Source organism: Manacus vitellinus, unplaced genomic scaffold (genome assembly GCF_001715985.3).
Source record: "Manacus vitellinus isolate BGI_N305 unplaced genomic scaffold, ASM171598v3 scaffold_19_pilon, whole genome shotgun sequence".
NCBI lineage: Eukaryota > Metazoa > Chordata > Aves > Passeriformes > Pipridae > Manacus > Manacus vitellinus.
The window spans coordinates 444,914-460,725 of NW_021939395.1; the positions used below are offsets into that span (position 1 = coordinate 444,914).

Sequence of the window (15,812 nt, forward strand, 5' to 3'; positions counted from 1 at the left end):
GGCCGAGCCGCTCTGCTGCGGAGTCAAGGGGACAGAGAGCTGTGGGGTTAGTTGTGTGCCATGCTCCATGTCCCACCAAAAACCCTTCACCTCACCCCTCCCGCCGTGCCACAGAGCCAGGAGCAGGAGCTGTGCTGTGAACCTGCCTGCTCCCTGCAACCTGCTCCCTGTGCTCCCTGCAGCCTGCTCCCTGTGCTCCCTGCAGCCTGCTCCCTGTGCTCCCTGCAGCCTGCTCCCTGTGCTCCCTGCAGCCTGCTCCCTGTGCTCCCTGCAGTCTGCTCCCTGCTGGTGCTTCCACTCCCAGCTCAGGGAAGCACTGGAATGCAAGGCCAGCCCCAACTGCATGAGCAGGCTGGGGATTTTAAGGAGCAACGTGAATCAATCGTGTTTTGCCAGTGTCATAAAGTGCATTTTGTGTACACTTTATGCCTAAAACATCATCCGCCTAAAAGCTCTGACAACTGTAATGGAGAAAGAAATTTGCCATCTCTTTGGTAACAATGGCATCAGGGCACAGTTTGCAGTGACAATTAGAGCAAATTGGGTGCAGAAACATGATCTTAAGCAGATGTGCCCTTCGACATTACGATAAAGGCTTCAGCATTTCCTTACAGTCAGCTGGATTTAACAGCAGAGTTGAACTTGCTCTAGAAAATACTATCGCTGGGTCCTGAAAAAGTACTTTGGAGTTCTTGCTCTGGAACCACCAGTGGCTGAGCCAGCACTGCAGACCTCCCTGGTTCCCATCCCTGTGCAGTTCCCTTTGCACCTTTGCCTCTGAAGCCACAAAACCTTTCTCTGGGCCTCTCCTGTGCAAGAACCAGCCTTAGTTTAGCTAATGGAGAACACAGCAGGAAGCAGAAAAACCCAAATCCCAGGGAATCTGACTTGTGACATGAAGCAACCCACGCGTGTGTATTTTTTGCTTTCCTTTCTCCCTGAACAGCCCTCACTGCCTGCCATGCCCAGGGCTAAGGAAGTGCAGCCCTGCTGCTGTTTCCTCCATTGCTTCTGGAAAGGTGTTACAGGAAGCAGGAGGGGTGAGAGGCAAGTAAGGCATCAGAGAACAGCTGGACTGACCTCCACTTTCCTCCACAGAAGCACCAAAGAAGACAGGTCTTTCCCTCAGGGGACGTTTGGAGATGGTGATGGGCTTGTGGCGCCGAGCAGCCACCCTGGGTGGGGGCACTGGAGGGGCCGTGGTGTCCTCTGGGGGGCCGGAGTAGATCTGTAAAGGGAGACATGTCCAGGTGACCCAACACAAAGGGGCTGCTGCCTCACCTCCCACAGGTGCCCCCACCCAGCACGGAGGGGATGGTGGACACCACCAGCACCATCCCCATCACCAACACCCTCCCCACCACCAATAACCTCCACACCACCAACACTCTCCCCCCACAACACCCTCCCCCCCCGATGCCATCCCCACGGCTCAGCAGCGAGATCACAAACACAGACAATCTCTAGAATCAAATTCTCCTGGAGCAGACAAGGGAGGCTTTGAAGCTTTGGAGCTGACAACTCCTGAGGAACATCAAAATTCCCACTGGTGAGGTGATACGATCTCCAAACACCCAAACCAACCCGTCATTGTTTCAGATCTACCGCTACAACCCTCCAGCTCTCGGCTTACAATGAAGTGTGTGGTACCAGGAAATTACCTGGGAAGAATTAGAGGCATAAAAACAATACAGTTGACTTTTATCTCCTTTTCTCAGTGGTCATATGGCACCTATTTGGTGGGTTTAATTGAGAGGTTCTTATTTATGTCAGGGCTTTTTTTAAGAGCTGAAAAAGAATTTCATTTTAATAGCTGAAACATAGTGTTAAGGCCCAAAGGAGCTGCTCCAAGGTTATTCCCAGGGATGTTAATTGAAGTTATATTAGGATTGAAAGCCTGAGTTACTGTGGAGGGGTGGCCTGAGCTGCCTGAAGGCTTCACTGCCTGTCCTGGGAGATGTGGAGCTGGTCCCCTCCAGGCTCCAGCCCAGAGGATGAGAGTGCTGGGCCACCACACCCTCGGGCCACACTTTGATGTAGAAAAACGACTTCATTGAGTCACCCAGAAAAATCTGAACATGAAGAAATGTAACATTTTGCTTTGATTAAGTGCCCCATTTTGGTAATTCAAACCAAAAGTGTATTCCTTCTTCTGTCAGCCAAAGAGCAGGACTGGGAGATCAAGATGAGGGATGGGAGAGGAAAGCACATCCCTAGTTCAACCTCCTTGGACCTGGTGAGCAGCAGCAGCAGCCAGGCTGCCCATACCCCATGGCTGGGGTGTCTGTGCCCAGCCTGGGCTGGCCTGGGATGATCCGTGTGCTGGACCCGGGCCTGGCTGCTGACAGCCTGCCCCCCCTGCAAGGAGAGGAGCAGCAGGAACCACAGAATGGTTCAGGCTGGAAGGGAGCACAGTGGGCCAACCAGTCCATCGTCCTGCTCAGGCAGGGTCTTTGGAGCAAACGGCACAGGATTGTGTCCAGATGGTTCTGGAACATCACCGGTGAGGGAGACTCCACTCCCTCTCTGGGAAAAAAACCAAAACCACTCAGGGTTTGGTGGCACAGGGCGTGTGCTGGCTCAGTGCCCACAGGGCTCTGCCTGGGCAGGGGCAGGACATGTTCCCCACTCTGGAACACAAAGTCTGGAGTGCTCTCCCTGCCTGGAATCAGAGGGAGTTAAAAGCAGCAGCTCACGTATTATTAAAACAGCAAAGTATTGCCTGCAGGAGGGCAATGTTTTTGAAATATCAACCTCCTTCCCATATCCTGACCAGAATCCAATCCTGATTTTTAAAGAAGTGTTACGTTCCCAATATATGCTTATAGAGGTACCAGAGAATGCTGCTTTGACAAGGTGCTTTTCAACACCTGAGACCCAAGCTAAACCCACCACAAACAACTCTGTTTAAGATATGAGTGCAGCCTCTGCTTTGCTTCTAAATGAAAATCCAAGTTAAACAACCTGAAGGTACAAAGATATCGACATACCCTCACCTTACGAAGGGTTGTATAGGGAAGAAGATGTTTCCAGAACAATCAACCTATTTAACTTATTCGACTTAACTCATGGTACTGAAACATGAACTGTGAAAACAGTAATATTATCCACAAAGACTTCATAGTTACTTTGTCCTCGGAGCCTTCACATTGCACCACATAACCCACATCCCCTCTTCCTCCAGACTCATCTGTTTGCTCATGTGTGAGTTGAAGACACACAACTCAAACACTGAACTTACAAGCTCAATCTAGTAAATGTGACTAACTTAACCTTATTGCTAGAGAAATTAAAAGCAAGCCAAGGGACATGTGGTTTAATTAAAGATGCCATCCCAGCTCTTGGAGGTGGTAGGGCAATGGTGTGGTGACTCAGCCTGAGCCATGGGCTGTATGGAGGGAGGACAGAGCCTCAGCTCTGGAGTGAGCTGGGTGAGACCCCAGACACAAACCAGTCCCTGTTTTTCTGTGGGAACTTATTAAAAGCCTTCACAGAGACCTACAGAGGAACTGCCTTGTGTTTCCCTGAGCTTCTGGTGTGGATACTCAGAAGTGTCTCTGAGCTCTTTCATCCTGTTTCTCTGGTTTCAATCCTTGGCACTACAGCCGACTTCCACCCCCACATCTGGTCCCACCCCCACATCTGGTCCCCACCTGGTTGCTCTGGCTCCACATCTCCCATTGCAAGAACCTTGCCGATCCAGCTTCAGCCACCTATTCCTTTCCTCTCCCTGCCCCTGTGCTGCCCTATTGCTGGGGGCTGCCCCAGCCCCCTCACAGCAAACAGCAAAAATGCCCAGACTAGGTGTTTGCTCTGGGACCAGCTAAAGGCCACGGTGAGGAACACACCTGCAATTCTTTGTTTCCTCCTGAAGTCTTTCAGAGCAGTGTGTTACACAGACCCAGCCCAAGGAGGCTCCCAGAGCGCTGCCGCGTTGCCGCAGCAACAGTGTGCAGGAGCAGCCGGAGCAGCTCCGGGCTGGGGGGCTGCCTGTACCTTCCCAAAGTGCTCGATCAGGATCTCGACCACGATGTTTTGGAACTTGATGTTCATCATCGCTGCCACAGTGTCCTCCTGTGCCCGCATGAGAGTGGGCCCGAAGATCACACCCATGTTGGACGGCGACATCAGGTTCTCCCGGCTGTGCTCACACACACTGCAGAGAGCAGGGGAAGGAGGAATAGGGTTTGGTTTGGGTTTTTCCAAACAGATCTCACTACAGGCCATAAAAACCCAGGATGCAGTAAGAATCAGTCCTTCAATTTTCTTCATTGTGTCTCAAGAGAACCTGTTTCCTGGCAGAGACAAACACGGTTCTAGCTCCGACGGCTGCTGGGAGAGCAACGTGCTGACAGCATTTTCATTTGATCCCTTCCCACTCCCAGCTCCGCTTTAACTCTGAAATCAAAAGTCATCTGCACAACACATACACAAAAGGACTCAACAAAGGAATCATTTAAATCCTGCATCCTATTTATCCAGAACTAACTTCTGGCTTTAATTTTCCTTCTCTCTGAAGGAAGAGGACTGAAGGTAGGGAGCACACTTCAGTGGTTTCCAATAAATCTCTGCACAGCATCTGCTCTCTGAGAGACCCCAGTTCCACAGGGCAGAGCTCTGCCTGCCCAGCAGTGCCCCAGCTCTGGAGGAGGATGGAGCCTGCAGGGCAGCCCTAGATGTTGGCTGCAATACAAACCATGCAGGTGGGCACTGCCTCAGCCAGAACTGGACCTGAGGAGAGACTGATGCTGACATGTGATGAACTCTGGGTTTGCCCTGTAGCTCTGGCCTTAGAGGGTTCTGTCTCCAGGGGGAGAGTGAATAGAATTTAAGAGTAAACACTTTGAGGAATAAACTCAGTGACCACAAGCATTGCATCAGCCTCACGGGGCACTTGGTGTGCTCATGGTGCACGCCAGGCACCTGGCTCAGCCTCACACACAGAAAGGTTCCTAAAACCACACAGACAGGTACCTGAAAGGCTGAAACCAGCTTGTAGGCAGGGTCCCCCAAAGCAGCCCCCCTGAGGGACCATGGCATTGGGGCATGGCACTCCCCTTTGTGTGCCAGGGTGACAGTGCCAGGTCAGCCCTGCTGATGGAAACAGTCCAGGTTTGAAAACAGCTTCTCCAAAGCAATTCTGGAGCCCAAACCACTGCCCCTGCCTACCAAGTCTTTGAGTTTGGAGTGACAAGGAGGCAGGAAAACCTCCATTGCCAGTGCAGTGCTGGTGCCATGATCATCAGTAACAGGCTCTTTCAGTGGCTCACAGGGGGAGCCACAGGTCCCTGCTCAGTGCCACCAAGCACCCACTGCCACATGCCTGTGCCAGAACCTGACCAACATGCTCGTGTCTTCCTGCTGCTCTGAGGGCTCAGGACATTGACCCACAGGGCTGCAGATAAAACCAAAGCTCCACATGCAGCCCATGGGCACAGGTCCCACAGCCATTCCGAACCCCAGACCTAACATTCCTGTTACCTGGAGCGAGAGGCGAGATTTACAGCCCTGCTCTCAAGAGGGTATTTTAATTTTAAAATAATTTCCTGCTCTGTGTGTGTCAGAAAGGGGTGGAAGGGGCAATCAGAAAGAGAAGCATCACTTCATGCAGAGAGAAGCAAGGATAATCACCTCATTCGTGCAGCCCATGTGGAAATTCCCAAGGGGGCTGTGGTGGATACAATTTTGCAAACCTAACCCCAAAAATGGCTTGTTCTGCTGATTCTATTATTCCCTTTCTTTGGTTTTAGAGGAAAACATCTGCTTACTTGACAAGGTGCTGGATGAGGAGCTCTAACATCTCCCTGTTCTTGTCAGGCAGTTTATACACCAGTGCATGAATAGCTCCCAGCCTGTAATCCAGGTTCTCGGACTCTGGAAAGCAGTAACACAGAGAAGAGTTTGTGCCCACCACTTTCGAAGTAAATACACCAGGGAAAGATAAAGCCAAAGGAAACCAAAGCTGTTCTCTGTGCAGTGGGAGAGCAAGAGGGAGCAGAGAGAAGTGAGACTTCACAGCAACAGGGTGAACACTGGGAGGAACAACGTGAGGTAGAAAGAGGAAGAAATGGAGCTTGAAAAGGAGCTCAGGGTCGCAGGCTGAAAGAGGTTGGGCATGGGCAGGTCCTCCCTTGGCACCCTCACCCCACACACCGGGGAGCACATGGTCCCTCTCTGGTGTCTTATCAGCCCAGAGAGCTCTAACACTGAACAACACCCAAAATATCCTGCAGGGGAAAAAAATGAGTCCCTGACCCAAAGAGGTCACCCTTAGAAGCATAAATAATCAGAAACAATAAAATACTCAGTGTAAGAATGGTTTGGGATCTAGTGGCTGGGAAGCTCAGTGCTGCAGGGAAGGGATCGGGGTCCTGCCCAGACATCACAGACTTAACCAGTTCTGAAACTAATAAATCCTGGGCTTTATTTAGCACCATCAGCAGGAGGTGGAACATTTCCCTTTCCAAGAAAGAAGGGATGTTATTCATTCTCCAGGGAGCCACATGGAGGAGAGGTGGCCCCTGCCCTCCCATTGACTTCCAGGTGCACAGGGGAGTGAGGGACGTTCTAATGCCACATATTTCTGAATGCCAGCACTCCCATGCTGAGAGCAATGACCAGCTTCCTGCATCCCTCTGTCTCCCTCACAGAACACGGGCTCCCAACACGCTCTGAGGATGCAGCCAGTTCACAACTGTCACAGCTTATCTGCAATGGCCACGATGAGGGGACAGTTGAGGACGGGCCAGCTCAGCACACGTGAGGGCCTGGCAATACACCTGTGCTTCCTGGCTGACCTCTGTTATTCCTGGCTGTGGCTCAATCCCAAGAGCTGAGCAGAGAAATGTCTTTCATGTACTGGTAGATACTTTGGATTCAACATCCCAGGACAAATTTCACGACCTAAAGGGAGCACCTATCTGTGTGCTATCTATGTGGGAACAGCACAGCCCATTCCCTCGTGGGTTTTAAAATAAATATACCAATACTATAGGGCAGCAATTCTTGTGGGACTGTTGTACTGCTCTCAGGTGAGTGACATACCCTGGCTCTCCAGACCCTCTGAGAACATGAAACCCTGTTCAAAGGAAGGGCACTGCAGCAGCAAAGGAAAGAAGGAAAATCCACCTCCCCTGTACAGGTAAGTACTTGAAAAAGAGGGTCACTGTTCTTTGAACAGGGGAAGCAGCCAGACACCACAGAGTTGGGCTGGCAGAGCTCTGCCAAATGATTTTGATGGACCTTGTCTGGGGAGGGCAGGGCCAGGGACCATCAGTGGGGCAGCTGTGGCACTTACTGGCAGCCAGGACCAGCTCTTTGTGGAGCTTGTATGTCATGACGGGTTCAGACAGGTTCCTGCAACAACCAGAAAGAAAACTGAGTTGTGCAGGACAGCATGACCTGCTCGTCACCGACCCTGGACCGACGGGAACCCGCCTGCTCCCTCAGTGCCACCACAGCGGCACCTCCCCAGGCAGCATCCCTGAAAGAGCTCTCCCCATGGCATGGGGGGTTCTGCAACACCCACATTTATCAAAATCCAGTCTTCTTCCCCAAGCCTTTGTGACTCAGCCCTCTCCAATAGCCAGATGTAAACATCTGGCAAATTACTCCACTTTTCACCTGAATCAGCCCCAGGCTCCTTTGCCCCCTGGGGGCAGGGCCGACCTGCAGTGCTACCTGAGATAGAACTTCAGTGAACTGGTAATGGTCTTGATGTCCCAGTCCCCACTCTGGAGATCCACGTCCCCGGGGCATTTCGGATCTGGAGGAAAAACAAAATGCCTTTAAAATAAGGTTCATTTAGAGGTTGTTTATAAATAGTCTGCTCTGGTGGGGTTTCCCCTCGAGACATATGAAGCCACAGCAGCACACAAAGAGAGCTTCTGATTCCCGTAGCTGAGAAAAACAGAACAGGGAAAAGCTGGGAAAAGTACCAATGTCAGGACTTTGGAGAGGCTGGGGAGCAGTGCTAATGAGGGACAAGGGGGGAAGCAGAAGATCAAATTTAAGCAGTGCTGAAAAGTCAGTGAGGACGTATTCTCCATAGTTTGCTTTTTCCCAAGACTGGCAGAAACAACAGATTTCAACAGGCCCAAGACAAGCTTTCTGACATCCACAGTAATCTGAGTGCCAGCTCCAATCCCCCCTTTGCTCCCCTGAATGCTGTTCTGGAAGCATTTCCTCTCACTGCAGGGAGAGGAAGGAGCTCAGGGGGGGCCCAGCAGTGTGGAAGGACAGTTTGCTCCTACCCACCCTCACTGAACAACCACATCATGTCTCTGGTGCCATGAAGTGAAGGATGTGGTTGCAGGATGGGGGGCAGTTAGACTAAAAAAATAAACATCAGGATTTATTTTTAAAAAGAAAGAGGAGTAGAAGCAAGCAAACAAACAAAAATCTAACTCTTTAGAGCAGTTCAGGTTGAAATCCTGCTGCAGCAGTTATTTCTGTGGTGTTGGACTTTCCATCATGCATTCATACCCAGTGGGTAGCAAGTGGTTATCCAGGCCATGCAGATAAACAAAACAAAAAGCCACTCACTGGTGTGGTTTGGAGGAGAAACCACAGAGCTGCTCACAGGGAGGGTGAGAATCAAGCAGCAATAAAACTTGAGGCTCAGCAATGAGTCACAGGCTAGTGGAGCCAGTCATGGCTCCATGAGAACTGGGCACAGCCAGATGCCAGCACAAACCAGCGTCTTAATAAACATCATCCAGAGTAGAAGCAACAGGAAGCAACAGCCAAAGGCTATGAATGCTGCATTAATATCAGGTGCCTGAGCTGGGGTGAGCCCGAGGCACACAGGCAGTGAGGGGATCACACTCCTTGCCCTGTGCTCCAGCCCCCATGCAGGGCTGCAGAGAATGGCTCAGCCTTGGGCACCGAGCCCAGGGCTCACCCAGGGGCTCGCAGGGGTCGGGGCACGATGGCCTCAGCCAGGTCCCAGCCTGGCAGCACCTGTCCCAGCACAGAGCTGTGCTGCTGAGCCCCACAGCCTGCCCAGGGAGTCTCCTATAGAGACTGCCCCCAGCTGCCACATTCTGTGACACAGATCCAGCCACAGGCAGGCTCACAGCAGGAATGCATCCACCGACTTCTTAACAGGTACACTGACTCCCTAACGCACACAGGGAGGTGTCCCCATCCTTCCAGGGAAAAACCTTACACCAGGATGGAGGCCTCCCTGCAGAGGCTGCCTCCCCAGTCCAGCTCACTGTGTTATCCCAGTCCAGCTCACCATGATATAGGAAAGAAGGGGAAAAGGCCCAGGAAAGGAGGGGAACATGTGACTCAGAGGGGTTGCAGGGACCCACATTGGACATTCTTACTGGGGTACTTGGTACTCTCTGTCCCTCCCCAGTAATTCAAAACCGGGACAGGGTAATTACATGGAATAATTAATTCTTACCAAAAAAGGCATTCAGCAACTTCTGCACCTGGATATTGCTGCCAACAGTCCGGTACACGCCCTCTGTGGTGATTCCTAAGAGGAGAAAGTCAGGACTGTCAGCCAAGGTCCTCCCACTGGTTGGAAGCCCAAAAGCCCCATCTAGTGGAACTGCTCTCCCTGCTGCCGGGCTCTGTCCCACCGCCCGGTCAGCCAGTGCATGGGATACACCAGCCCAAATGTGCCATTTCTGGGGGCTGCAGGTTTAACATGAATGTGCTCAAACCCGGGGAGAAGACAAACACATTGAAGTAGATTCTGAAAACACTGGCCAGTGCTGGGATAGGCAGAGCCACTGTCTTTCCCAGCTCTGTGAGCAGGGTCTTAGTCACCCCATTGTTCCCCACTCCAGCAGGCCTTGGCTGCCACAGTCCCAGAGGTTCTGGAGATGAACCCAGGCACCATTCCCTGCAGCAGCCTGGGCATCCAGCAGTTCCGAGCGATTCACCCTACTCCTCCAGCCCACTCTGGTGAAGTTCACTGGATGTTCACTGGTGGAGGCTGGGAGACATGGGACAGCCCAGAGGATGAGCTGCCACCCCTCAGCCTGTTTCTGTCCTGCTGCTGCACAGACTGGGGCTGAACAACCCTGTACCCTCCCCAGCTCTGCCTGGCCCCCAGCATGGGCTGTCAGAGCTGCTCTCCTGCTGCCTGACAGTGGGTGTGCTCAGAGCCAGAACTGAGAAGACCAGGAGTGAAAACAGCATAAAGGTGGAAGTTCAATCCCAACCGAATTTGGTATGATGACATTCCAGACTACACAGGATTTCTGCTCCTGAAGAACAAGTATTCTTCAGCTAAAAGCCGAGGTCCTGTGTCAGTGACTAACAAACACAGTACTACAGGAACTATGAGGTGCCTTGAGGCCACGGGAGGCAGGGCCAGGCCAGCAGCACCTCCCGACAGCAGGGCGAGCTCCTCACCTTTCGTCTCCACCGCGTTGATGCACTTCCGAACAAACTTGAAGCCGACCTCATTCAGCTCCACTGTTTGGGACAAGGAATCCATGTTAAGCTGCCTGAGCACCCCTGGGGACCCCTGGGACACCCCCAGCTCCAGCTCCTCTCAGCACCCCAAGCTGCAGTGCCCCAGCTCACAGATACGTTCACACCTACACCTGCATCCTGTACATCCCTCCAGGAAAACACCAGCACTCTGTACATCCTGACAAGCAGTTATTAGTTCCATATGTTCTCCCATTTCCCCTCAAATTTATTTTGAGTCGCAGTACTGCTCCCTATCCCCTCTCTGTCTTTAATAATAGCAGTGTAAATCAGGTCCTGCCACATGTGAATTGTGTCTGATAAGGACTTCATTAATCACTTCCAGAGCAAAATTTGCAGTTGAAGCTCTTCCCCATCATGCAATAATGTATTTTCTGCTTCTCTACATCACTAGAATTAAAAACCAAAATGAACCCAGCTTGATGTGCTGAGGAAAGCAGAGAACAGGGCTTGTTCCAGCCAACTACCCACAGTTCAGCTCTGGGCCTGTCTCTTTTTAACTTAAAACAACATTTTGCTGGAAAAAACAGCCACAGGATATATCTGGATCAATCCCAGTCCAGCACAGGCTGTGCTGGGGAAGCCCATGGGGTCCCTGCATTTTCAGCAGGTTGTTTGTACTGGTTATTTCTGCTCTGAGCAACAGCAACACCAAGTTCAGATGTTTCTTAGTCTTACCACAGGAATCAGCACAGACCCCCTCGGTGCTTGATTCCGAGGGCTGTGATACCACTGGAACACTTACCAGCTCTAATCTATTAAAAATAGAGAGTGTTTATTTAGTGAACCTCTGAGTCACACTGCTCCCAGTGTGCCATGTGAACACGGCCGCACAGCAGGTTTGTGCTCATGCCCCTGTGCTCATTAGAGCCAGCTAATTACAGTGCTGACAAAGTGAGCTCTGAGACAGAATGCAGGTTTCACCCAGCTAACGAGGCCCTGGAGCGTTCAGGGCTCCCAAGGTGCACCCCACTGCCGAGAGGGGGGACGTGGGACACTGTGGTGGGTGGGACCTCCAGGGAACTAAATGCCACTTCTGTTGCCCTATTAGTATCTTTGCTAAGGGACATATCCTCAGAGTCTCTCACTGATCTTTTCCCCTCTGTTACGCTGGCATTTGGAGGTGCAAATTGAACCCCACATCCCACTACTCCTGGCTAAATAAAAACTGCTCCTTGCATCACTAACTTCTACTGTCTGCAACCCATTCTTATCTGGGCTCAGTGCCAGACACTGTGATGCAAGGACAGAAGCGACACTGCCACCACAGAGGGGGGACACAGCTACTTGGCAGCAATTGGGAATGAGAGTATGTGCAAGGAAAACCCTGCCCAGCCTCTGGACAGCTCTGGGAGCCCAGATAACAGTAACAGAAGTGACTCACTTTCTTCCTGCTTCGTGATGGGACTGTGGTAGATCTGAAAAAGGGAGAGGGAATGGGAGAGGGAGAAACAAAAACATCATCAGCATGATTTAGTACTTATTTCTGAAAGAAAATGCAGCACTTGATAAATCACCCATAGATTACCCAAAGATTACCCACAGATCACCCATAAACCACCCACAGATGACCCATAAATCATCCATAGATCACCCATAGGTCACCCATAAATCATCCATAAATCACCCAGAGCCAATAACAGCCAAAAAGACAATGTCCCATAGAAATGCCATTTTACAATTAGCAAGATCCCATTATCTGCACAAAAAGGAGTTTCTGATGCCTCCCTGCATTTCCTTGGGGCACTTGTTGCTAGGGAAATTCTCTGTTCTGTAGGCAAACTGCAGGGCTCTGAGCTTCGCTCAGACTGAAGGAAGGAAACCCCAGTAGGCACAGAAAGGTGGGAGAACACGGGTGCAGGGTGGGCAGCCCCACCTTTCCAAAGGCTGCTCAGAGCAGGGACAGACAAAACATCAGCTCTGGCAGGCAGTGAGGAGCAGGAATGGGAGCATCCCAGCCTCGGAAAGGCTAGTCCTCAAGCGGGCTGGCACAGCCAGGGAACATCCCGACATTTAGGGGGAAACCCAAAATCCCCAGAGGGAGCTGTGCCGAGCCCAGCACGGAGCCCAAGGCCATGATCCACCAGCAGGTACTGCAGAGAAGCAGGAGGGGCACAGAGCAGGGGCCGTGTCCCCGAGTGTGCCCTGCACCCGCCGGCAGAGGACACTGCTCGACAGCACATTCCAGCTGGGAACAGCTCCGGGAACACTCACTGGCTCCTTCCCGTCCATTGCCTCCATCCACAGCCTTCGGTTGGCTTCCGAGAGCGCCTGCAGCGTGATGGTCCCGGACCTGCGTGGAATTCCCCCAGGGACAGGCAGGGAAAGGAAGAAAAGTTGTTTTTAATAGACAGCAAAGAGGGATTTGCTCCAGGCCCGTGGGGTTTGGGGCCGCCTGAATGCGAAGCCTCTCACCTTTCATTGGTTTCAATGTCAAAACAAAACCTTTTGTCTATGGAGTCAGTCTTTCTCCTAACGCAGGATTTCAGGGTCAGGTCCAAGGTGCCCTAGGAGAGAACATGAAAGCCAAGGTGAGAGGACAGAAACACAGAAGATTTCGGGTTCCCCTGCAGCTCCAGCCCAGCCCAGCACTGCCCACAGATGTCCTGAGAGTCTGATGGCAGTAACAGGAGCACAGGGGGCCCTCCCTCCACCAACACAGGCAGGGATCAGAGGCTCTGTGCTCCAGGCTTCCTCTCCTCAGTCACAGAATTTTCTGGACTTCACAGCATTACCGCACCCACCAGCACTGTGCCTCTGCAGCCCTGGAACGCTGCTCCAGCAAACCTGGGGAGGCAGTCCCTGGTGCCTGAGGCCAGAACCATGCTCCCCTCTGATCTGACACAGCTGGGTCCTAATTTTTATCGGGGCTGATCATCAGTACCAGTTACCCACAACACTGATGGTCATTGATGGCTTTACACAAACACCATGTGGCAAAGGGGCATTTCCATCTAGAGCAGGTGTGCTCTGGAGAGGTGGCACTGGGAGCTCAGTCCTGGTTCTGGGTGTTCATGTCCCTGTGCTCTGCAGCACAGTCAATTCATAACGTGATTGTGAAGTTGTGTGGCCAGCTATGACCTGATGGTGCAGATTCCCAGACTGCCAGAATTTGGGAAAGGCACTAATTTACATGTTTCCAAGCCCTTACCTGCAGTAATTGGCCTTCTTAGACATGCTTATGGCATAGGTGACAACAAATCTCTCCAGACAATAGTTTGGACATTTCTTTGCCCAGGTCTCTGCCAAAGACTTGCAAAACATCTATTTTATTTTCCTGCTGCAGTGTGCAGAGCACTGCCAAGAACAGACCATGAGCTCATGCACTGGAGCACACACCAGGCTGGAAAGGCCCTGGGGACCCGCTCCATGGCAGAGGAGGGTGGGGGATTCAGCTGGAGGCACTGGCTGTGCTCCATCCTCCCACCCCTTCCCTGTCACGAGGAGGCACTGGGGGAACTCCCAGACTTCGAGCACTTTGTGAAAAGCAGCAGTTCCCCAAATTACTGCCTTAGTGCAGTTTGAAGCTGCATTGCTGCCCTCCCCTCCTCTCCTAACACTGTCCCAGTCCCACAGAACCAGTGCCAAGAGCAGAAGACAAACCACAGAGCAGTGCTGTGAGCACATGAGGAGGCAGGGAAATGCTGTGCTTGGAAGCAGTAACTCCTGTAGCAACTTGAGTCATTCAAGCACTGCAGTGGCTGCCAGAGGGCTCGTGAAGCCCAGGCTGCAGCTCACAGCCCATGTGCATGGGCAAGGATCAACATCAGCTGGTCTAGAGAAGCACAAGCTTCACCCCAGACTGAACTCATGGGTCAGCACTGTCCAGCATCGCTCACACCACACGGCCCCATGTCCTGCTGCCAAACCCTGCCGGGCCTCAGCTCCAAGGACAGAGAGGGGTGAGACCTCCCCTCACAGAGGTGGCTCTTTCAGGCGACACCAAACTGCCCTGTGTGGACAAGGCAGGGAGGGGATGGAGCCTCCCCCCTCCCCTGTGGCCAGGAGCCCATCCCCAGGCGCTGCCCTGGGCCCAGCCTGCAGCCAGACACTGCTCCCATGGCAGGGCCGGCGGCTGCTCCTGCACGTGGCACCCGCACGGCTGGCATGGGAGGGACACCACGGGCGAGTGCAAGGGGAGACCCCACGGCTGGGCCAAGGTTTGCAGACATCCAACTCACTTGCTTAGCTCCAGGCTTCTGGTCTATGGGTGTCATCCGTAAGGTTTTTGCCTCTTTTTCATACTGGCAGTAATACTTCACCCAGGAGATGCCCAGCGCCCCTGCAGAACACACGAGAGGCCGGAGTCAGGGACAGGACTGTACCTGGATACAGCTGGCAAGGCATGGCTGGGGCTTCCCACGTCCTCCCTTCTCTGGGGATGGACACTGACAGCCCTGTGGGAACACTTCCCTCACCAGTGTCTCCATGGGCAAGAGCCTGGAGGAGCAGAAGCAGGAGAAGAGGAGGAGCAGGAGGAAGAAGAGGAGAGGAGGGGAGGAGGAGCAGGATGAGAGGAGTGCAGGGCAGCCACTGCCTCCAGTGCCCTCCCAACACGCTGCTGACTGAAAGGGTGTTTGTGGATCTCTGGGCACAAGCCAGGCTGGTTTGGCCAAGCCTAGCCAAGACCTCCACTGGTAGGATCCTATGTGTCCTGAATGCTTGTTCCACACACACCACTACTTTTTCATGTTGATGAAAACTCACTAATAAAGAAAACAGCAGCTTTAAAATACCCTGAAGTTCCTGTCTCTATCACACTGGATTTATTGTCACTTTTCTCTGTTGTCTTACCTGAACCCCTTTATAGGAAATATTTCAACTGGTATTTTTTCTTGAATTTGCTTTTAAGTTGCAGTTGTCTGGAGGAACAACTCTTTATACTCAATTTATATGGAAACATAAACAGAGGTAGCAAATAGCCACTGGCCTGCAGGAATATGCCACAGGGTCTAAATTACTGCATGTGCTTTCTTCTAAAAGCAGGATGAACAGATATCTGAACTCGTTCAGATAAAACACAGCCCAGGCACAGTGTGCCAGAGCTCCAGAGTCATAAATCCCATCTCATTGGAGCACAGGGCAATCAGCCCCGTGCTGACATGGCTCCTGTGACCCAGGGAAAGCTCTGTGCCACCGCTGGCAGAGCTGCCAGCTGGAGCTGCCAGTGCTTCCCCAGGCAGTGCAGGAGGTGACACCTCAGGCACTGGCAGGATGTCCTGTCCCGTGCCCTGGCAGTGGTGTAACCCTGGACACCCCATGCCCTGGCAGCGGTGTAACCCTGGACACCCTGTGTCTTGGCAGTGGTGTAACCCTGGACACCCCGTGCCCTGGCAGTGGTGTAACCCTGGACACCC

The 15,812-nt window shown here is 52.4% G+C and overlaps 1 protein-coding gene across 1 annotated transcript in view; it reads right to left on the reverse strand.

The window, feature by feature from the left end:
- The window catches only part of OPHN1 (oligophrenin 1), a 37,864-nt gene that overhangs the window by 3,392 nt on the left and 18,660 nt on the right, over positions 1–15,812 (reverse strand). Inside the window, exons 9-20 of the mRNA XM_029959164.1 lie at positions 14,637–14,737; positions 12,871–12,962; positions 12,670–12,748; positions 11,840–11,873; positions 10,375–10,437; positions 9,413–9,487; positions 7,681–7,765; positions 7,298–7,356; positions 5,769–5,874; positions 3,997–4,156; positions 1,081–1,228; positions 4–15 (exon numbers count right to left, since the gene is read on the reverse strand). Of these exons, the coding sequence (XP_029815024.1) occupies positions 4–15; positions 1,081–1,228; positions 3,997–4,156; positions 5,769–5,874; positions 7,298–7,356; positions 7,681–7,765; positions 9,413–9,487; positions 10,375–10,437; positions 11,840–11,873; positions 12,670–12,748; positions 12,871–12,962; positions 14,637–14,737 (1,014 nt within the window). The remainder of the gene's footprint in view (positions 1–3; positions 16–1,080; positions 1,229–3,996; positions 4,157–5,768; positions 5,875–7,297; positions 7,357–7,680; positions 7,766–9,412; positions 9,488–10,374; positions 10,438–11,839; positions 11,874–12,669; positions 12,749–12,870; positions 12,963–14,636; positions 14,738–15,812) is intronic.